Below are 23,534 nucleotides of genomic sequence, written 5' to 3'. Positions count from 1 at the left end.
GCGGGGCGCGGCTAGTGCGCCTGAGGAGCGATGGCGGCTGCCTGAGCTCACCTAGCACGGCTGCGGCGATCGGGCCTGGTCAGGGTCGGGGTTCTGTGAGTGAACGGCAAGTATGAGTCGCAGGGCCCGGAGAGGCGTGTGAGGGGCCGAGGGACTGGGAAATAACGGCACCGGATTTGGTGACTCTGCTGGTTGAGAGGGTACAGCGTGAGGGGCCGGCATGTGGTGAGGGGCCGAGTGTGAGTGGTTAAGGTAGGGGAGTAGCGTAAGAGCCTAAGGGTGAACGGGCAAGTGAGGAGCTGGTCAAGAAGAAGGGCTAGGGATGCTTTTCCAGGGGCCAAAGGAAAGGGACTTGTGAACATGGTTTAGTGAGGGGCTGAGGCACCTGTGGGCAGGGGTGAGGGCAACCCTGAGACCAGAGTGAGGGGGTACGGCCTTTGCGAGGAGGGGACAGTAAAGGGCAAAGGCGGGATCATGCAGGCTGGTGGGAAATGGGTGAAGGAGTTGAAGCTAGGGCATGAGGGAAGGAATGAGGATTGTGAAGCTTGGATAAGGTTGAGGTTGGTTCTGGAGCCTACTTCGATGGACTGTCCTGCCCAGTGTCCTACCTAGTCTCGGACCGAGTAGGACAGCTTGGGTGAAAGTGTTGTGCACTTGGCTTTAGGAGAACAGAAAAACGAAGGCGTCATGGGCAGTAATAACTATGATAATGAAAATCATTTTTGAGGCTTAGTTTTTAACCAGAGTACTCACTGAAACTGCGGTTTCTCAGGTTCCTCTTCGGGGCTCCAAACTTGGAGATGGCCTTTCTCACCTAGAGTTTTTTGGCCCGACAGCCTATGTTTGTTTTCTCTCCACCTGCTTCTGGGCAACCTTACTCCTCTGCTGCTCCTCACTTTGTTTAGCTGTGGGGCTCTGATGGTTGTCATCTAAATTGGACTAACCATTTTCAGTTGCTAATTCTACTTTCATGAAAGTCACATGGTTTGTTACATACAACACTATATTTAGGCTCAAACAGAATGGCTTTGCTCTCAGTTTCTTTCAGTTAAAAAAAAAATCCTACCGTTTTGAGGTAAGTTAATATACAATAAACTGCTCATATTTAAAATGTGCATGAGTGTTGCCATATGTTTACATCTGTGAAGCCATCACCACTTTCAAGATACTGAATATTCTACTCCCCCCTTTGCACTCCTATCCCTTTGCACTCATTCCTCCGTCCATGACACATTTTTGTGTTCACTTTATTAGTATTTTACAGATCCCTTTCTCCCTGCCAACCCATACTACATGAACATTTTAAAAGTTCTAGACAGCTGGTCTAGTGGTGGACACTTCACTTTCCCACCACTAAATTTTCTTCTCTAGTGACTGTCTATCACAGGGCCCAGATACCTTCCCTAGCCTCAGGGAGATTTAAGCCTTTCCTATCTAGATTGTTTTCTTGAGAATTAGGGGCAGTCCAAGTACAGGTTGCCATTCTGTTCTAGAGTCTCAGCCTCGGGACCAACTGTTCTGACCTATGGTATGTTTTCATTGCTTTGCTCTGGAGGCCATATATTTTCATGCTGATGGAACCCTTGACCACCTACCCTGATGGGCAGAACCCTGTATAACCGACACGTGTCATAACAGGGTTTAGAGCAGTGATTCCTAAACACTGGGCCAAGGATAGTGCCAGTCCACGATAAAGATTTCATCCGTCCAAGGAGGAGGGCGAGAAAGAGAACATATGAAACATGAATTTTTCATAAAGATAAGTTCATTCTTAGATTACTCTTTTAGTGTTAAAGTGCTGACTGATGAAACAATGACAGTAGATGGTGGGTTTTAAAGAAATGGTCTTATTTGCCAAAATAAGAAGTAACAAGCCTATTTTTAAAATTCTTTAGAAATTATTTTTACTGGTTCCCGAAATGGAGAAATTTAGAGTGATGATGGGTGGTTGTTGTTATTATGGTTGAGAAGGCCTAATTCTAGATAATTTCTGAAATTTGAACAGCGTTCATTCAATCACACTTTTCCCTGGGTTTACATACTTTGTGCAGTAGGCACGGGCAGGAATTCTTATGTTGTAGAAGATGATTCGAACTTATGAACCAGAGGTCACGTATGGTAAAGTGGCAAAGCTGAACCCAATTTGGTTTCCTGAGAGTGGGTGACTTGGAGGAAGAAGGTTTGTAGCAGAGTGAAAGCCATGTTGACTAAAAGGCATGTTAGGTATGGGAAAAGTTGTGATGATTCAGAGGACATTATACTGGCAAAAAGCATTTTTTATGATTTGCAATTAGTGTGGTTCCAAAAGAGATTAAAGGGACTTTGAGGATGACATAGAGATGAGGGTTCTGTTTAATATTGTGGCAATGACATGGGAACAGGTATACATAATACCTGGATCACATTGTGTTAGTGGTGGGATGAGACAAGTCATCAGAGTGTTCTTAGGGACTGTCCAGATTCTCAGGTGTTCTGGAGAAAGCACTGGGTTTGGTAAGCTATACTGAACTCTGTTGAAATAGTGCAGTGAGTAAAATGGATTTTGACTTAGACATACAGCCCAGTGATAGATCTGAGAAGAAGTAACCTAAATGAGGGTGGTGATGTCGAGGTAGAAACATGTTTGGAGTGCTGTGTGTAACTGTTTATTCTGCATCTGCTATGCACCAGGCACTCTGCTTAGTGCTGGGAGAGCAAGTTCATTCATTCATATATTAATTCATTTATTCATTCAGCTCATGCTTTTTCAGTATGTAGTCTGTCCTTGTGAGGCTTACATTTTATGAGATAACAAAGTAAACAAGACATGGTCCTCTGAGGTCTCAAGGAATTCTCAGTCAGGTTGGGAGAGGTAGATACATGAAAAGATAATTTTAGTTTAGAGAGAGAGTGTGAAATACAAAAGCATATCATGGGGATATAGTCTCTCCCTGTGTCATACATGTTCTGTGGTCTACCATATATCTGCACAGGTATTACAGATTTATATATCCAAAATAGCACTCAGTGCCTTTGCTCTGAGAGCATGCCCTTGTATCACATGCCCTGTCTCAGTTCCGGCAAGGACTTCAGTGTCCTCTTCAATCTTTCTGCTTCTTCATCCCCTGCATTTAATCACTCACTAAAATCAATATATTTCCCTCTAAAGTATTTTCCTCTCCATTTCCATGGCTACTTCTTAACTGTTAAAGTTTTAGTTTACTTCTTCTAATCTCTTATCTGGATCCCCCTACCCCCCAACAGTCTCCTGCCTTCAGACTTGCTCTTTTCTAGTCTGTCCCTAGAATGATCTTTCTAAAAATACAAATGTAATCATGGAGCTCCTCTCTGCTTAAAAACTTTTGGCTCTTTGTGTTCTGTAGGACAACATCCAAATTCCTTAATATGGCATCATTTGGCCTCAACTCACCTCTCCAGCCTCATTGCCTGCTACTCCTTACTTTGTGTTCTAGCTTGAATAAATTGTTCACAGTTCCCTAACAAACATGTTACTTTTTTGGGCCTTGAGATCTTTGTAATAGCTGTCTCCCTTGCTAAGAATACTTTTTCTTCTCTGCCCAGTGAACTTCCCTTGTTCTTTAGGATAGTTCATTCTCTCCTCTTCTTTTTGACATCTTCTTTGTCATCATCTCCCAAGAGGGGTGGAGAAAGAACTGTGTGTGACATGGAGATTCACTGCTGTAAAGGGGAATCACCGTGATAGAGGTTATGTAAAGGCTGTGCTGAAGTCAGGCGAGCTTCCCTGCAAGAAGCAGAAGTTCTTGGGGAGAGGGGAGGGAGTGAGTTGGGATCATGCATTGATAGCCCATTTGTCTTATACATGTAGGCTGAGGGATGGACAAGCAGGGAGGATATGTGTAAGCTGAGCTCTAGTGTAGTAGGCTTCTTGAAAGGTCATTTTGGTCTCTCCCTGTCTGCTGTGGATATTGTAGGTGTATCCCTGCTCTCAGCTCCCTCCCTGTCTTGCCTCTCCCAGGGCAAAGGTTCATAAGGGAGGCTGAGCCACTTCCTGCCCTGTGCCTGCTATTCTGAGGTTGGTGGACACCCTTGCTGAATGTGCCTATAAGGCTGTATTTTGTGCTATAAGGTGAGTGACTGACCTTGGCTGTTTGTGGGTCTGAAAGATCAGCTCTTCCTTCCCTCTTTTCCCCTGTGGCTGAGCCTGAACTTACATCTAGGAAGAGAGGTCTACTCTTTTTTCTAGACTTTGCATTGAGACGAAAGGGTGCAGTAATAAGGTGGTGATTCCATTCTCTTTGTCTTGTTATTCTCTTTGTCTTGTTTTGAACTTTGCTCAGTTAAGAGGGAATGAGAGAGTCTTAAGTAGGTGACAGGAACGCCAAGCTATGGTCTTCTTTTGTTTTTGCTGTATGTGAAGGAGGCCCAGGTTAAGTGTTAGCTTTTGTGTTCTGAGACCCTGATTTCAGCGTGGTTCTTCTCTTTGGTCTTTGAGAAGAGTTGAAGATGAGGGGATGAAGAAAGGTCCTGGAGGCTATCCTTCTTGGGTCTGAGAGAAGTGCCCTTTGTTGGTCAAGTAGGGAAGCAGAAGTGGGCACCCCAGTTGCAGTCAAAGTAGGAGTTGGTTGTTAATCTTTGAAATTGAGTTCTAAGAGCTGAAGGGAGTTCAGTTTTGGACATGTTAAGTAAGGTTTTATTTTGCTGAGACTGGATGCTTTGCCCTTCCTCAGCTCACTAGATTATGAATGTGGGGTGGTAGGGATGGATGTGTCAGAGCAGGTTAGATCTCTTCTCAGAGGTAAGGATATCCTGGTCAGATAAGATCAGAAGAAGGAAGGGAGAAAGGAAAATGTCATACAGAGAGACTGCTTTGTATGCCTGGCATGCTATGCAGATTATTTTATTTAATTTTTAAAACAGTAACAATACTTATTTCATCAGGAATTTATAGATAAGGACACTGAGGCTCCCACGTATGAAGTGATTTATTTAAGGTCACACAGCTGGAAATTGGTGGACTGAGATTCAAACCAGAGCTCCTGTTTTACCTACTACTTTGTGTTACTCTTGACCTTAGGGCTTCTGTTTATTTTCAGTCCTCAAATGAGATATGATTGAGAAAGCATTCTGTAACCAGTAATGCTCTTGTACCAGTTAGGGTCCTTACAGAGGGCAGATCGCACACATTTAGTTTGGGAAGAATCTTATAAAGGGATTATATTTACAAAGGCATGGGCAGAGTTTAAGGAAACAAACAAGGGGGATGGAGTCTCCCAGGGCTTCTAGCAGTGAGAGAGCTCATAAAATGGGACCTTTCTTACCAGTATTCTCGACTGTTGGCTTTGCTTTCCACAGCCCATGCTTAAGGACTTGGAGGGTGTAGGACTATCTGATGGTTTATAGGAAACCTTGTGTGAAAGACTGAGCATCCGTTCTGTGGCTCTACCCCCTCTCACTTCTTCTCTTCTTCACCGCCCCCATTCTCTTGGGCGAGTGAGTGTGGGAGGATTAGGTGGTTGGTGGGTGGTGATGGATACTAGCTTCCCCATTTCAGATTTCAGATTTTTTTTTCTTAAAGTTTTTTTATTATTATTTATTTATTTGACAGACAGACCACAAGTAGGCAGAGAGGCAGGCAGAGAGAGAACGAGAGAGAGAGGAGGAAGCAGGCTCCCTGCTGAGCAGAGAACTGGATTTGCGGCTTAATCCCAAGAACTGGGATCATGACCTGAGCCAAAGGCAGAGGCTTTAACCCACTGAGCCACCCAGGTGCCCTCAGATTTCAGATTTTCCTGAACTGGCACCCATCCTTTGTTACTGTTTTCCTCCTTTCTCAGAGAAAGTGGAATACCTCAGTTTCTCAGAGTGGTCCTATATCTTATTTGTCTGTCAGTTATCCCCATCTTATTTGTCCACAACGTGTTACTTTCTTCATACTTTTCCTCATTTGACAGACATACTTGTGGCTCTCCGTCCTAAAATAAAACAACACCAAAGGATAAAAACTCTTTCTCTTGACTCCTCACCTCCCACCCCTCCTAGCTTCTTTAAGCTGTTGCCCTATTTTCATCCTTCCCTTTGTCACTGACTTTCCTGTATTGCATCTTACACTACTTTAGCTCTTAGTTATTCTTTAACTACTTAATTCCCTAAGTTTATCTAAAACTTGATTGCTAAAACCGACTGATCATTTTTAACATTCATTCTATTTAGTCTGTCTGTAAACTGTATATTTTGGCGATCTCTACTTTCTTGAAACTTCCTTTCCTTGATTTCTAGATTATCATTATTTCTTGTTTTTTCCTTCCATTTCTGGCTCCCTTCACAGTCCTCAAAGATACTTCCTTGCTTTCCTAATTTCTGGTTTTCCCCAGGATGTCACTCTCAGCTCCTTGCAAGATCTGCTGTTCTCTTTGGAGATTTCATCCATCTCCATAGCTTCATCTACCACCTATAAGTTGTTGATTCCTGGATATATATCTCTAGTCTTGATTTCACTCTTGAGCTCAAGTATAATGTTTCTCTTTGCTTTCTGATATCCTATAGATGTCTCAAAGCTTAACATATCTCAAAGCTCAACAAAGTTTATTTATCCTCTTTTCTAAAACACCTTTGTTATGCGTTTCTCACCTGTTAATGGCATTATCTTTTACTGAATCTCCTATATGTGGTAGAGTCTTCAATTATCCTCCATCCATTTGTCAGGTCTTGTTACTTCAAGTTAAGTGGATGCAGATTATCTGCATTTGCATCCCAGTCTTGCTACTTACCAGCTGGTTAACTTTGACAGTATATTTAGTCTTTGTAGGTTTTGATTTTTTCATGTGTAAAATGGAGATACTAGTACATCTAGGGTTTTTATGAGGTTTGAATGAGCTACTGCAAATAGTGCTTAGAGTAGAGCCTGGCATGTAGTAAGTGCTTAATATATGTTAGCTATAATTATTTTAAATTTAGCATTCAGTTCCACAAGCATTTTTGAAAGCCAGGCACTGTGTTGGCACTGTAATTGCAAAGAAGAATGAATGATATGGTCCCTTTTGAAATAGCTTGCTATTATTGGCAGAGATATTATAGCTGTAAATAATTTCATTATCACCTGGGACATGCTAAGATGAAGGTGAATCTCAGATTTATCTTTTCTAATTTTGCTCTTACCACCTTACTTTGTCTATCGTCTGCCTCTCTCTGCTCCACCTTACACGGCTATCTGACATCTCTCTTTTTTTTTTAATTAACATATAACGTATTATTTGCCCCAGGAGTACAGATCTGTGAATCATCAGGCTTACACATTTCACAGCATTCACCATAGCACATACCCTCCCCAATGTCCCTAACCCAACCATCCTATCCCAACCCCCCCAACCCCTCAGTTTGTTTTGTGAGATTAAGAGTCTCTTATGGTTTGTCTCCCTCCCGATCCCATCTTGTTCATTTTTTCCTTCCCAACCCCTCCAAATTCCTCATATCAGAAACATCATATGATAATTTATCTGACATCTTTTTTAAAAGCAAATTTGATCTTGTCATTTTCTTGTCTAAAAACCTCCTTTGTTTCCAGGGTGTCAATAGACAAAACCTAAACTTGTTAGCGTGATACTCAGTGATAATGATACTCTTCATCCATATTTACCCTCCAACTCAATAATGTTTCTTTCTTCTCTAAGTAGTCTGTGATTAGGCCACCCCAAACTTGGAACTGATTTTCAAATTTGTCATGTTTTTTCACAGTGCCATATTTTTATACATACTGTTTTTAATGCGAAGGCCTTTCCCTCTACTCTCTTTGTGGCCAGTATCTTATTGCTAAAGAGTTAAGTCAGACATCACCTCTTTTCTGGAATCCTGTTATAATCTCTCAGGCAGAATTAGTTGCTTTCTTTCATGTCTCTGTAACTCTTTTGTAAGTACCTCTGTTTATAATATTCATTGGAGTTTTTATTTATGCTCCCCACCCAAATGTTTTTTTCTGTCTTCATATTTCCATTGATTACTTAGCAGAGTACTTAGTACTTTATCAGTATGGATGTACTTGAGTTAATCAGTGAGTGAGCCCAGCCTAATGTTCAGTGTATTGGCCAGGCCCTTTTTTATAAGACTGTCTCTTCTGTTCTCTGGGTTTCCTTAAGCCTAGTTGCTACCTTCCTTTAGTTGTGAGTTGGTAATGGTGAGAGAGAGTATCTGGGTGGAAGGGAAAGATGTTAATGTAACCCGAGGGCAAAGTGTGGGGCTGGTGCCAGGTCTCTGGGTTCCTTCAGCCTTTGTTGAACTTAAAGAGGAAGGACAACTGAACCACACCTTTCCTCTGAAATTTTTTTACTTGTCAGAGATAATACTGCTGAGGGGTGAGGGGTACGATAGAGAAGTTGCTGTGAGCTATGGTCTAGGCCAACGGCTGTTTTAGTACTTCTCCCCTTTCTTTACTGAGGGTGTCATGTCATGTCCCCAGGAGTGAGTGTTGTAAAAATCTGGCAGGATTGGGGTATATGTGTGTATATGGGAATGTGTCCCTGTGTTCTTTGCTGGAATGAAAATTGTTCTGCTCTTTTGGTTTGCTCTGAATTTCCACCTCTTATGTGTGTATTCAGGTAGTTAAGGGTCTGTTGGATTATTTCCTATTGGGTGGGCTTCTAGGGAGGGCCGGTGATTGGTAGAAAAAAAATTTCTTCCTCAGTAGTCCCAGGTGTCTGGAGTCAGATTGAGACCTGGTTTCTTTTCTTTCTTTTCTTTTTCCTTTTCTTTTTTTTTTTCATTTTTTTTTTAAAGTAATCTCTACACCCAGTGTGAACCTCCCAATGTGGACCTCCCAGTGTGGATGGAAGAGTTCCATGCTCTACTGACTGAGCCAGTCAGGCACCCCAAGACTGGGTTTCTTTTTTTTTCTTTCTTTCTTTCAAGATTTTATTTATTTATTTGAACGAGATAGAGCACACACTGAGAGAAAGGTGCAGAGGGAGAGGAAGAGAAGTGAAAGGTGGGGGAGAAGCAGATTCCCCGATGATTAGGGAACCCAGTGTGGGGCTCAATCTTAGGACCCCAATCATGACCTGAGCCAAGGGCAGATGCTTCACTGACTGAGCCACCCAGGCACCTCAAGACTGGGTCTCTTGATCATTCATTTGTTTGTTTGTTTATTCATTCATTTGTTCATTCATTCATTCATTCACTTAAGCATTCATGCATTCAGATATTTACTGAATTCCTAGGTAATGCTCTGGTACTAGGGATACAGCAGTAAATAAAATAGATAAACCTAGCCCTCAGTGAGGTTGCATTCTGGTGGGAAAGCTAGATAAATAAATAAGTAAATAAATATCTTTAGGTGCTGAAGCCTGCTAAGAAGAAAGTAAGATTAGGAAGCTAGAGAGTGAAGGTGGGAAGATGTGCTTTTAAGATATAATTAAGTAAGGTTTCTCTGAGGAGATGGCATTCAAAAAGAGTGGAGTGATGGGAAGAAAGTGAAGATCAGGGGAAGATTACTCCAGGCAGAGGGAATAGAGATTATTCAGGAAGACCTGTATGAGTAAATCAAACGTGAGGACGAGGATGGTAGGATGTTAATGCAAATTAGATCATATAGTGCCCTAGAGGCCAAGGTAAGGGATTTGGATTATTGCTAGTGTGATGGGAAATCTTTGAAAGGTATTCAGCAGAGGTGAGATGTAACATAATTAGGGTTTTACAAATACTCTGTGACTCAGCTCAGTCAGTTAAGCATTGACTCTTGATCTCACCTCAGGTCTTGATCTCAGGATTGTGAGTTCAAGCCCCACATTGGGCTCCAAACTGCGCATGGAGCCTACTAACTAACTAAACTAAACTAAACTAAACTAAAACGAAATACCTGTCAGGGGAGGAGGGCGGGAGGCAAGACTGAAGCATGGAGACCAGACTGGAAGTTATTACAATAGTAAGACATGTTTGAGGGTAGAGGTGATAGGGTTTGCTGATGAATTGGATATTGGAATTAACGAAAATAAATAAGGATGATGCCCAAGTTTTTGGTCTGAGCATGTAGGTGAATGTTGTTATCATTTCTTGAGATGGAGAAGGCTGGAGGAGGAACAGGTTTGATGGTAGAAATGAGTTCTCTTTTAAACACATTACATTTAAGTTGATATGGTGTGTGTGTGTGCATGGAATTTTCAGTGGATTGGTGGCTCTGGGTTCTTTTGGGGAATGGGGAGAGGCAAACTCCTGTTGATCTCTTCCTTCTCTATCTTTGAATTAGATTTGCCAGTCGGGACTAGGCAGTGATCTCTGAACTCACTACTCCAGCCTGGTGTATCTTTTGGCTCCATGGCCAGCTACTGGCTCCTGCAGACCGGATGAAGCAGACTAGAGACACAAGTGGAGAAAGCCTCCAGCTGGCAGATTCTTGGAGAGTGGCCCTCTGGCCGCTGGCCTTGCCCAGCCTGCCTCATGGAGAGGATGAACTGGCTGAGCAGACTGGCCTCCCGGGGCCCTGGGCACCGTGTACCTCAGGGGGCCAGTATGCAGACCCCTGTCGTGGCTGATCCTGAGACCTGCCTCATGGTCTTCAAAAATCACTGGTCCCAGGTAGGAGATTCTATGCCAAGTGGCCTGATTTACTGGCTGCCTGAGTTCTTCCAACCTACTGTGTACTCTCACCATCCCATTTAGTCATTATTTCATCTAAGATTCCTGCAGTCTTCTCTCCTGTTTCTTCAGGTGGTTCGTATCCTGGAGCGGCAAGGCCCTCGGGCAGCTCCTGGGGGTGTGGATGATCTCAGTGCTGTGCGCAACCACACGTACCAGATGTTGACACTGCTGGTAGAAGATCGTGCCGTCCCCTCAGCCCCTACGGCCCCTGGGCCCTTGCTGGAGTTTGCTCTGCGTGAGGACCTGCTAACCCGTGTGTTGGCGTGGCAGCTTCAGTGGGATGAGCTTGGGGATGGGGTTGAGGAACGGCGAGCTGAACAACTGAAGCTGTTTGAGATGCTAGTGAGTGAAGCTCGCCAGCCACTGTTGCGACATGGTCCAGTTCGTGAGGCTCTGCTGACCTTGCTGGATGCCTGTGGCCGTCCTGTGCCCAGTAGCCCAGCACTGGATGAAGGCCTGGTGCTACTTCTCAGCCAGCTGTGTGTGTGTCTGGCCCGGGAGCCTTCATTGCTCGAGTTCTTCCTACAGCCACCTCCTGAGCCTGGAGCTGCCCCCCGTCTTCTCCTCTTTTCTCGCCTCGTTCCTTTCGTCCATCGAGAGGGCACGCTGGGCCAGCAGGCTCGTGACTCCCTACTCCTGCTGATGGCTCTGTCGGCTGGGAGTCCCACTGTGGGCCGCTACATTGCAGATCACTCTTATTTCTGCCCGGTCAGCACCTCCTGGAATGGGGGGTGGGCTATGGTTTGTAGACGTTGTATCCAAAAGATGTGGAGGGGCTATGTATGGGGTCTTCTCCTTTAGGTAGTAGCCCCTAGGTTTGAAAGAAGTACCTGAAGTTGGGGTGGGAATGAAACATGGGCTTAGGTGGATAGCACCAGTACTAAGGCTCTTCATGGGCCAGTGTTCCCAGGTGATGTCCTGGCACATTTGGTAACTAAATATCTGATTTGGGAATAGCTCTTTCCCCTATTCCTGTCAAAACTCTGGGTTACTTACTCCTCTGCTCCCCTTTTTTTATATTGTCTGAGCTTTTGGTAACCTGTCCTTGGGGATGGCCCCCAGGTGCTGGCCACAGGGCTGAGTGCCCTGTACTCCTCACTGCCCCGAAAGATTGAGGTTCCGGGGGATGATTGGCACTGCCTGCGACGGGAAGACTGGCTGGGCGTGCCAGCCCTTGCGCTGTTCATGAGTTCCCTAGAATTCTGCAATGCAGTCATTCAGGTGGGACTGGGGTTCCCAGGAGGTCTGGTCTTTGGTCATTCTGGGGAGATAAGGGGGAAGGGGGCATATTCCCTAGAATTCTGCTCTTCTGCCATCTTGGGGGTGGGATGCCTGTTTGTACCATTCTATTCCCTTCCATACAGTGGCCACCTCACATTGCTCCTCCCTCTCTCTCTTGTACCCCTACAGGTGGCTCACCCTTTGGTGCAGACGCAGCTAGTTGATTATATCCATAATGGGTTTCTGGTGCCTGTCATGGGCCCTGCCTTGCACAAGGTGAGAGTTATGGGTGGCAAGGCAAATCAGGGTATTAGGCTGAGGGGTGGTGACCTAAATGCCAGAACTAATAGGGGAGGTGGTGGGCAGGGTGCTCCTCCCTTTTTCCATGTCTGTTCCTGCTTCTTCCTTAGAACTCAGGGAAAATAACTCAGTATACGTACAGGGAAGCACTAAATTTCCAAATTTTCCCTTCCCTTCGTCCAGACCTCTGTGGAGGAGATGATTGCCAGTACCGCCTATCTGGAACTTTTCCTGCGGAGTATCTCAGAGCCTGCTTTGCTCCGTACCTTCCTGCGATTCCTGCTGTTACACCGGCATGACACCCACACCATCCTTGACACCCTCGTTGCCCGTATTGGCAGCAACTCCCGGGTATGGCCCCTACCTCTGTCCTGGCTTACCTGGGTGAGCCATCTTCTCTCTCTGACCTTTGTTCTGGGAGGGTGTGCCTGCCCTTCTTTGGCCTTTGTCTCCAGTAATCACTTCAAAGTTAGGTGGCATTTACTTTCCAGTATTAAACTTTTTATCATATTGGGTATAGATTTTAATCTACTGCCTTGCTTTTGTAATATATGAATCTAGAACACGGTTACTTTTTCTGGATAACTGGCTGCTCATCATGACTAGAGGTTTTGCCATTGTGCTATACTTGTAGCTTTGGCGTGAGGTTCTCTTTAGCTGTGTGTTGTTCTGTGGCCTGCTGTGGGTAACTCGAGATCACTTCTCCATGTTTTGTGTCTGCTTTGATAGGTGATCCTGCTGCTACTGGTATGCTTAGTTTTTCTCCCCTTTGGATTTGCTGCATTTGAACCGCTATAACTCAGAGCACCTATTCTGTCCACCTACCGACTTAAACATTCCTTTTTCCTGAACATTTATACTGAATGTTCGCTACATGCCTTACTGTTTTCTCGTACTAAGGATAAACGGTAAACAGGATAGACATGGTTGCTGACTTCATGGAGCTTCCTTTATAGACACACAAACCCATTAATAGAATAATTGAAAATTGTGGTCATTGTTATGAAAAAACTAAACAGCGTGCTTAGGAAATAATAGGGTGGTCAGAAACCTTGCTGAGGAGGTGGCATTGAGCTGAGACCTAAACGTCATGAGGGAGTTTGCCTATTGAAGAACAAGTGGAGGAAGAGTCTGGGCAGAGGGAACAACATGCAAAGGATATGAGATGGGGGTGAGCTGAATGTATTTGAGGAAATGAAAGACCAGTATGAATGGAGGTGATGTGAGCAAGAGGGAGAAGGAAATGAGATGAAAGTTGAGAGGTAGGTAAGATTCAGATCATGCATGGCCTTGGAGACCATGGTAAGAAGTTTGGATTTTAACCAATATATGAAATAGGAGTAAGTAGTTTCTATATAATAAAGACCCAAAGTCTTTCTAGGGGAATAAAGCTATTTGTTTAGTCATGGATTTTATGGCATTTATTTGGCTCCGCAACCATTTTTGTTTCCTTCTTATTATAAATAATTGAAGTTCCTTAGGTCCATATGTTTAAAAAAGAAGTTCTTGGATTACTAAATGTTATGGAAAACTGTTCAAGATAATTGAGATACCTTGAGATATCTGTAGTCAGCCTTGTGGTAGGTGAGGTTTTGGAAGAGCTATGAATAACTGAAGGGTATAGAATAACTAAGGGTGTTTGAAGGGTATCTGAATAATTAAGGGTATGGATGAGATATTTCACACTGACTCTGATGAGACCAGTGTTTCTAAACCAGGTGAACACTTCAGAATTTGAAAATGGCAACAACGACAACATATTCTAGGCTCTGCCTTAGCTCTCTTGAATTATAATACATAGGGCATATGAATCAAGTAATTATGATACATGCATGGATTAAGTATTACTGGTAAAAATCAATAAGGGATAGGAGTCAAAACTTTAATTTTATAAAGATACCAAAAAAGGTTTATTTCTCGTTCTGCTAAAGTTAGACCATGGCCTTATATCTTTAACCCAATGGGATGTCCTGTTCGTGTTTTGGGACCATTGATTTTCTTCTTGAGGTTGATTTTTTTTTTTTTTTTCCCTATGCGAGGCTCTGTCTTCCTTTCATCTTAGTATTATCCTCACTTCTTTGATTCTCTCTCATTTTCTTTCGTCTTTAGCATTTGTTTCTATTAGTCTTGCATTTGGTCCTCTGGTCTCAAGGGCCTTCAGGTTCTTGGGCTATTTCTTCCTGGTTCCTGCTTCTTGGAGGAACCAGAATGCTTCTGATTTCAGGATGTCTGTGTTAAATGTGTAATTGCTTTCCTTTCCGTTGCTTGGCCTTTTTAGGCATGAATCAGTTGTCCTGACTTCGAACTTCTTTAAGCTTGTCTTTTGTGGCTTAAAGTGAATCATGCTAGCTTATCAGTCTGTGTACCCTGGCTATCTGTTTTAATTTCCTATTACTGTCATAGCAAATTACCACAAGTGTAGTGCTTAAAACAACATGGATTTATTATCTTGCAGTTCTGTACATCATACTATGATGTGGGACTGAGATTCCTGTTTTCTTGTCAGCTGTCAGCAGAGGACCATTCCCAGATTCTGAGGCCAACCAAATTCCTTGTTTCATGGCTCCCTTCCATCCTCAAAGCCATCAGTGGTGAATCAGGTTTCTCTCATGCTTCAGATTTCTTCTCCTCCTTCTTTCTGACTCAGCTGGAAAAGGTTCTCTGTTTTTAAGGACTCATGTGATTTGATTGGGCCCACCTGGATAATCCAGGCTATTCTTCCCATCTCAGATTCCATAATCATATCTACAAAGTACCTTTTGTCATGTAAGGTAAAAATACAGATTCTATTTAGGACCTGGGCATCTTCGGGGGGCCATTTTTCTACCTACCATGAGTGTGAATGTTTCCTTTGCTAGTTAAAATGGTCAGGGTAAATCTGAACGTTTTCACTGTCCAAAATGTGAACTGCTCTCTCATCTCTTTCCTGCTACAGTTGACTTTTAATGCTCCCACAGTCATTTAGTAACTGATGAGCACCTAGACTGCGCAGCGGTGTCCTGGCCTAAGACCCAGTAGTTGGTCTTCAGGGAGCTCCAGGTATACTTGCCATGAGGGAAGTAGAGAGAAAGTGCTGTGGGGATTTGGAGGAGGATTTTGAGGGAGTGCTTACACACATCTATACTCTTCCCCTCTCTTCACCTAGCCAGAGAAGAACCACCTTCTTATTTTCTAAAACAAATGGTTCCCTCTATTCTGGACCCACCTATTTTTTCCTTTTCCTGTCAGCTGTGCTTGAGTTTCTCTTTCTTCTACCTTCTGAGAGATACACCAGTATTGGAGAGGTGACTCAGATTCCTTGTTCACAGCCCCACCTACTTCGCAGCTGGGATTCTTCCAGGTTCCCTTTGGCTTCTGCTTGGCCTCGGCTGTGGTCTCTACTGACAGGCATTTACTCAGTTATCATATTGCTGTTGGCTCCTGGTAGTCATTCACTCAGTCCCAATATTTCTTGGGGTCTCTCTTCATGGGTACTCATTCCATAGCCAGAGAGTCTGCTGACATGTGTGTGGTCTGTAGAAATACAGAATCTGACATATGGTTCATTCCTATCTGTGAACAGTGAAGTCTTGCCTATAAAGATCATATGAGCATTTATTTAATAATTGAATGATTATTATATGCCAGGCCCTGTGCACATTGTTACTCTAGGAGTGGTTGGTTGGGCCTGGGGCTGGGGGGTTCCCATTTGGTAAACATCTTGGAGGGTAGAGAGCTCTTATGGTGACTCCCTCCCTCCTCCCCCACCTCCCCAGCTCTGCATGGTCTCTCTGAGTCTCTTCAGGACCCTACTGAACCTCAGTTGTGAGGATGTCCTGCTGCAGCTGGTTCTCAGGTACCTGTGGGGACAGGGCTGAGGGATGGCTGATCCTGAACCCTCTAGGCCTTATGCACTGCTGGGCATTGGGTTGTATTGGGGTTGCTCATGTGTTTCCTGGCTTAGTCATATAGTTTCATTGGCTTGATGTTCTCCCAGGTCCTGTCCTTCCTGATCTATCCTGTGTCCTTTTTCTGCTGTCTTTCCCAGGTATCTTGTCCCATGTAACCATGTGATGCTGAGCCAGAAGCCAGCTGTACGTGATGTGGACCTATATGGACGAGCGGCAGACAAGTTTCTCTCCCTAATCCCCCGCTGTTGTCGGCATCATGCCCCTAGCCCACCCCATCCAGAGCATGCCTCATGGGCACGAGGTGGGCCTAGCAGAGAGGCAGGGAGAAGGGAGGACACCACGGGTATGGCCTGGGTTCTGAAAAGCCTAGCAAGAAGGTGGGGCTAGGGTGTGCGGAGAAGGGTGGCCATGAGTGGCATTCCGTCTTTGCGGTGGTAGATGAGGGGTCTTGCAGGGTGGATCCTTAACTCCACCAAAGAAATGTAGCTTCTGAGCAAAGTTGCTCTTTTTCATCCCAGTCCTGTATTGTTTCTATTTTCCATTGTTTCTTTGGTGTTATGGGTGGTGAGAGGAGGTGGTGGATGCTGAAAAGCTTAATTAGGAGGGTGGAGAATCAGCTGCCTGAATAGATCACATGTCTTTGTTGCTTTACTGTCTTCTCTATCAGTCTCTGTAGGTGTCTTATCCTTCCTCTTAGCCCTCTGTCTCTTTGATCCCTCTTATGTTTTTTCCCTCTGTAGGCCCTGGAAGCCCAAGTGTTGACTCCTCTTCTGTGGTGACAGTGCCCCGGCCCTCCACACCATCTCGTCTGGCCCTGTTCCTGCGACAGCAGAGTCTGGGTGGCTCGGAATCCCCAGTTCCAGCCCCTCGCTCACCAGGGCTTGCTGCATCCCCAGCCTCCAGCCCTGGCCGAAGGCCCAGCCCTGTGGAGGAGCCTGGTGAGCTGGAAGACAATTACCTGGAGTATCTGCGTGAGGCACGTCGTGGTGTGGACCGGTGTGTCCGAGCCTGCCGTACCTGGTCTGCCCCGTATGATGGCGAGCGGCCCCCTCCTGAGCCCAGTCCTGTTGGCTCCCGGACTAAGAAACGCAGCCTACTGCCTGAGGAGGACAGGGACATTGTGGGGGAAGGGGAGGATGAAGAGCTGGGGAGTGGGGGGCTTGCTGGGAGTTCAGGGGAGGGCCCTGGCCTCCTGCCCCCTCCCCAGGTCAATGGGGTGCCAGGACCATGGCCTGAGGGGGCCAAGAAGGTTCGTCGGGTACCAGAGGAGGGAGCTGGGGAACTGCCAGAGGGCACCTCCGAGGGCATGGCAGGACTAGAGGGCTTTGGGCAGGAGCTCCGGGAACTGGAAGTGGCATTGAGCAATGGGGGGTCTGGCTCAGAACCCTTGCTAGAGCCTCCACTACCTTTTGAGGAGGAGGAGGCCTATGAGAGCTTCACCTGTCCCCCTGAGCCTCCTGGCCCCTTCCTCAGCAGCCCTTTGCGGACTCTCAACCAGCTGCCAAGCCAGCCCTTCACTGGTAAGCTACTTAGCCTAGGCCTTCTCCTTTTTATACTCTTTGCATGCACTTGACATGTTTGTGCTAATATCTGAGATTTCTTGGCCATGTCATTTCTGTGTACTTGCCCAGCTCCTCATCCATTTTGCTTGGGTCCCTTCCAGACACATACCATGTTGTACTTAATGTCTCTGTGTCTGTCTGTACATCTTCCATGCTTGTGCTGATTTGAGTATTGATTTATGTCTGAGCCTTGTATGTCTGTCCTATGTGCATGTTCCTCCTTTTCCCTAGTCTGGCCTTTTTCTGGGATTGTGATCAGGGTGTTCTGTGTTTGGTGTTTCCTGGTGAATCACAGCAATATATCTGAACAATACATATGGAGGACATACCTGCTATCCTCTATGTGAGGCACCTGTAAGCCATGCTGTTCCCACCTGTATATTTGTCTGGGTGTTGGGTCTCTTGTCAACTTTTCTGTAGCCCAGGATCAGCCCTTCTGGTGTTCTTCCCTTACTCTACCCTGGCCTTCTTTCTTCTCCCAGTCTCCTCAGAGAAGGACTCAATTTCAGGATTTTCTTGTTTTCTCTCCTTGGGCCTTGTTGGTTGCTATGACTACCCACTAAAACTTTCTTCTAGTCTTACGGTTAGTAGTAAGGACTAAAACAGATAGCGTGAAATATGTCTTGGAGGGCAAAGGACAAAAGTGTGGCCCTGAGTGCTCCAGTTGAGTTCTTTGGTCTTTCCAAAGGGCCTGGAGCTAGACCTGACCTGACCAGTTAAGTCCTCTTTGGTTTTTGTTTGAGAGCCAGCTCTACCAATCCTGGTTCTTATCCTTACTCCCCTTCCTGTAGGGAGCAAAAAACCACCTCTGAGAAGCAGTGTAGTGCTTTGGACTGGACACACCTTGAAATAGTGTCTGTTCATGTTACTGATGCATTTAAACCACTTACTGTGATGCTGCTGCATTGGGAGAACTCAGCACATTTTAGCTTTTTACTAGGATCATCATCTCTTGAGTGCATGGCAGATAAAAGTTGACCAAGGTATCTACCCATCTTTTGGTTGTTCGCAGTCAAGTTATCGTGCCTTGATCAGTCCATGTCCTTACTGGCCTGGGGTATGCTGCTTGCACAGAACCAAGGCTTCTGCTCTAGAGTCCTGATAGCTCCCACTTGCAGACTACAGAAAATGGCTTTCCATTTGTTTAGGCTTTGCTCCTTCCTGCTTAATACCACTAGAAGGTGGTATGCAGTTTTACCACATTCTTGAAGCATTAATTGAAGCTGTATCCCTTTTCTTCTTTGTAAACTCATCTGAGATTTTTGAATTTTCTCTTGCAAGAGAGTCTCAGGAAATAAGAGAAACAGTAGGACAAAGTTATGTGGTTATCTTAGGAACCCTGTTAAACTAGGGTTTATGGAGCTAAGGCTACTCATGTGCATCTGGAGTGGAGAATGTTTTTCAGGATTCACTGCCTCTTTGCTTTCGTTGTTCTCCTTAGTTCATAGTGCAGTTCTTAGGTATAATCTGTTTCCCTCACAGACCCCTGGTCAGATAGACTGTGGTGGTTCTAGAGTCCTCATGCTTGGTGATCTGGCTCAGTTGAGACCTGGTAGATTGTTTTCATCCTTTCTGTTATCCTCTCACCCAGCAAAGCGTCTGCCCTCAATCAATTTTCTCTGGCTCTGAACTAATCTCTTTTTTCTGTAAATTCTCTTCTGCCTTCTTGGTTCCTGGTTCCTGAACAGAGCTGATTTCTTCTTTGGCTTCCAGAGATTTCTCTTCTATCTTGAAGTTGGCCTGTGTAGGCACCTTTGCCTTTGCTACAGTTCATTCTTGGTTTCTTCTGACCCAGGTGTAGTGTTATCCTCTGTTTTTTGTGTAACCCGATTCTTCTTTTGGTTCCAATCACCTTCTTGCTTGTTCTTTTTTGTGTCTCCTGGGTGAAGCTTTTTAAAAAACCAAGAGATGTTATGTAGCTTATAGTTATTACTGAATACTTACAATTTGTTTGATCTTTGGCTGACTGCTTTATAGCAGTATCTTTTTGATCCTTTTAATAATCCTATGAGGTGGGTATATTTTATTTTGCCAAGTAGGAAACTATGCTTGGAGAATTTTGGTTCATCCAATACTTAACTAGTAAAAGATAAAGCTGGAATTTTAAACCAGGTCTGTCTGACTCCAGAATCTATGATCTGGCTCTTCATCTTAAGTGTGTGTAAAGCTGGCATCTGGACTCCTGTGGGTCCATCTGGTGTCTGCCATTTCATCTCTTCCAGAGCAGGTGATCACAGGATGCTTAAACATATACCCGGAGATTGACATACAAATAATTTTCACCTAGTGGCATGGTGGGGGGTGTGTCTCTTGGTTTTGGGAGGAATGAGTGCGATGTGCATTGTGTTCAGGCCTTGTATCCTTGTACCCACCTCTCCCAGGCCCCTTCATGGCTGTGCTCTTTGCCAAACTCGAGAACATGCTGCAGAACTCCGTCTATGTCAACTTCCTGCTGACGGGGCTGGTGGCCCAGCTGGCCTGTCACCCCCAGCCCCTGCTCCGCTCTTTCCTGCTCAACACCAACATGGTCTTCCAGCCCAGTGTCAAGTCCCTGCTGCAGGTGTGCGATGCATGCATGCATGGGTGCGTCCAGGCTCCGTGGTGGGCCAGGCCCGCAGCTGGAGTGGCCCTGGGGGGGCTGGGAACAGGCCCAGTGGGACTAGGAAGGACTCTCAGTCTAGAGCCACACAGAAATATCATGAAGTTATGCTTCATAGGTGCTGGGTTCTGTGAAGAATAAAATTGAGAGCTTTGCGGCCTCCCAGGAGGACTTCCCAGCACTGCTATCCAAAGCCAAGAAGTACCTCATTGCCCGTGGCAAGTTGGACTGGGCTGAAGGCCCTGCAGCAGGACCTGCCCCCCGCCGCTCTGATCCCTTAGGTGAGGACTACCCCACCACTCCACCCCTTTCCCTGTCTTCCCTAGACAGCTAATTAGTCCAGGTTAATTGAGCTTTTATTAAGGGTGGAGTCTTGTGCCATGAAGTTGCAGAAAATTGAGTCTCCATGTTTGTTGTTTGGCTCTAGTCAGAGGATAAAATACAGTTATATCCACTCAGAGCCAAATCAGCAGCACCAGCAAAAATTATTCTAGGAGTTGAGGATAGGCAAGGGGACAGAGTAGTCTCTAGGTTGAGGTATTGGGAAAGGACATGGTATTTGACATAATCCTTGAGAGATATTTGACATGGTCTTTGCGTAGGCCAAGGAGTGGGATGGCTTTATTCTTTTCTCTAGGGGACCATATGAACTATTAAGTTGGAGCAGGGCATTTAGAAGGTGGTGAAATTGTTTGTTAATAAGGCTGGAAAGAATTGGCCAGAGCCGTAGGTGCTCAGATGAGAAGTTGGGCTGGGTAGAAGTTGTGATCTTTCAGGCAGTGAGAACCCTTTGGGTGTTCTTAGATATGAAAGCGGAGAGATAAGCATGTTAGTTCATGTGCTAGGTGAATTGGAGCCAGGAGAAAATGGAGTGTAGCTATGACCAGCAAGGCTTGAATTAGAATAGTGGAAAAAGAAAGGAGGAATTGGATAAGGTAGAAATGGGAAGGAAGTATTGGCAGAGTTTGATGAATGGTTGTGGGGTGCAGGGAAGAAGGTAGAGTTAAATATGACCATGCAGCTTTAAATTAGAGCTTCCATTAGTAAGTGTCTGTGTACTTGCTCTGTGTGTTGGCCATTGTCTTTGGTACAGGAGACTCAGGGAGTTACAAGATGAGACCACTGCTTTCTAAGAGCTGATAGTCTAGAGAGTGAATATAGAAGTGTCATTACTGAAAAAGCAAAGTCCCAAAGGTGGTGAATGTAGTGCACCAGGTCAGAATTAACTTTGGATAGGAAAAGGTTCCCTGCCCCTGAAGGCAAATGATACGTATCCTGGAGTTATGATAGGAGGAAGTGATTGTATCCATGGATTTGTGAGGTGTAGAGGGGAAGGTCAGGAATTGAAGTCCTTTATTTGCTAATCAAAGTAGGAGGCAAAATAATGTGCTAAAAGCAAGAGAGCAGGGTGAGATGGAAGATCTTGAGAGATATGAGTTGGGAAGACAGTACCATAATGGTTATTTTACAGCTGATGTTCCTTAGCATGATTTCCTCATGGTACAGCACTGTGACTGTGTCTTATTTCCATAGTTGTGGTCCTGGTTCACTGTGGAGGTAAATAAGGGATTGAGCCCTTGAGCTCATAGATTTCTCTATGAGATGGAAGACATGTGCACAAGTTATTACAATACAGTGTGATAAAGGTGGCGAAATGGGAAGTCAGTGGGGGGCAAATCAGAGGAGGTTTCTCAGGGGGTGGGGATAATGAGATTAGGCCAAGGGGCTAATGAAAACAGTGGGGAGAGTAAAATTAAGGCATAGAGGGCTACAGAAGCATGAAAAGAGGGTTGAAGTTTTCAGGAAGAACAGATAGGTGTGGGTACAAAAGCAGGGGAGGGTGTAAAGAGTTTGGAGAAAGGGTTGGAAGGGGCATGTGAGCCTGGTTGTGAAGGGTTCTGAATGCCATATTTAGTAAATCTGTGTAGCATATTTCTGTAGCCAGTGTTTGAGACAGAGAATGAGAACCATAGCATGATATAGACTCTAGATCCCTAGAGTCTAGGCCCTACATATTGTGCAAAGATCCAGAACCAGTAATCGAGGAAGAACATTAGTAGAGAGAAGGCAATATTTTAAATGGTTCATTTGAGTCTAAGCTGAGGTAAAGTTTTCTGGCCATGTGAAGTTGTCTAAGCTGATGTGAAGTAAAAGGATGGCTTTGGTGGATATAAGAGAGGGACTGGTGGTAGGCGGAGTGGTGGCACAGGAGAACAGATTTTGGAAGGGTAGTAGGGTATGGGACATGTGGTAAAGCCCATGAATTGTTGTTGCATATATGGCCCTGTGGGTGTGGAAGGAGCAGGGGATGTGGGTCATGTGTTATAGACAGGCAGAGGGAAGGTGGAAGTGGTTGGCTCCAGTGTAGGAGCATAATGTAAGGGTGTGTTAGGGACTGAGGAGACAGCTTAGTGGTAGTAGAATAACAGTTGGAAAGGGAGGAGTAGTAAGAGAGTCCCTCAGGGTGAGAGGGCATGGAGAAGGTCTTGGATGGGAATGAAGTAGCTGAAGTGTTGACTGACTGAGAAGGCTGAGGGTGATGGTTGACTGGGTGGGGAGGCTGGATAGAGGGAAGAAGGCTGGGCAGGCAGCATTTTGGTTTTAGAGTCATAGTTGAGATGTTCGTGAACCCAGGGAGGGGGGCATCTCTCTCAGACCGAGAGTGTGTGCCTGACCCCAGCACCTTCACAATCCCCAATACCCATTTATTCCCAGTGAAGAGCCGGAGGCCGTCCTTGGGGGAGTTGCTCCTGCGGCATGCACACAGTCCAACCAGGGCCCGGCAGGCGGCACAGTTGGTTCTTCAGCCTGGGAGAGACGGCGCAGGACTTGGCCTAGGTGGGGGCTCCCCTGGGGCTTCAACTCCGGTTCTGCCCCCTCGGGGTGGGGCCCCAGAGCGCCAAGGTGAGGCTCTGCGAGTCAAGAATGCGGTCTACTGTGCAGTCATTTTCCCTGAGTTTCTCAAGGAATTGGCTGCCATCTCCCAAGCCCATGCTGTCACCTCGCCTTTCTTGTTGGATACTTCAGAGGAGGGATCTGGCCCTCCTGTCTCAGGCTTCGGGCCCCTCAATCCTTAACTTTCTTCCATGGACAATCAGGGCCTCACATGGCCTGGGCTGGGGCCGGGTTATAGGCTCCTTTTTATGTTTGGAGGCAGTGGCAAGAGGACTTTTTAATTTATTTCCAATGAATGTTTTATGGAGAACTTGTTGCAATATGTATAAAAGGGAAATCTCTATTCTGTGCTCATTCTTCTTTCCCACCCTTTTTTCTGGGCTGTGGCCCCAGGAAGGTTGTACATAAATGGGGAGGTCAGGGGTACTTTGTCTCTTGTGAGGACATTGGTGCCAAGGTTTCAGGGTGCTTCTTATGCCCTTA

General features: G+C 45.3%; 1 protein-coding gene across 11 annotated transcripts; it reads left to right on the top strand.

The window, feature by feature from the left end:
- FAM160A2 (family with sequence similarity 160 member A2) lies at positions 1 to 23,401 on the top strand. 11 transcript variants are annotated; one of them, XM_032853302.1, is made up of 12 exons: positions 1 to 110; positions 10,193 to 10,521; positions 10,654 to 11,292; positions 11,647 to 11,805; positions 11,995 to 12,081; positions 12,289 to 12,456; positions 15,861 to 15,940; positions 16,133 to 16,296; positions 16,736 to 17,515; positions 19,939 to 20,117; positions 20,275 to 20,437; positions 22,872 to 23,401. In XM_032853302.1, the coding sequence occupies exons 2-12, from the start codon at positions 10,384 to 10,386 to the stop codon at positions 23,231 to 23,233; spliced, it is 2,919 nt and encodes a 972-aa protein (XP_032709193.1). In that variant the 5' UTR covers positions 1 to 110; positions 10,193 to 10,383; the 3' UTR covers positions 23,234 to 23,401. The 11 variants fall into 11 exon arrangements, with proteins under 11 accessions (XP_032709193.1, XP_032709196.1, XP_032709191.1 ...); XM_032853305.1 differs by having other exon boundaries at positions 16,133 to 16,338; positions 16,736 to 16,933; XM_032853300.1 differs by having other exon boundaries at positions 16,133 to 16,338.
- The last annotated feature ends 133 nt before the right edge of the window (positions 23,402 to 23,534 follow it).

This window comes from Lontra canadensis, unplaced genomic scaffold, assembly GCF_010015895.1.
Source record: "Lontra canadensis isolate GAN:19392208 unplaced genomic scaffold, GSC_riverotter_1.0 scaffold7, whole genome shotgun sequence".
NCBI lineage: Eukaryota > Metazoa > Chordata > Mammalia > Carnivora > Mustelidae > Lontra > Lontra canadensis.
The sequence above is the reverse complement of the archived record's forward strand: the minus strand, read 5'-3'. Positions and strand labels throughout refer to the sequence as shown.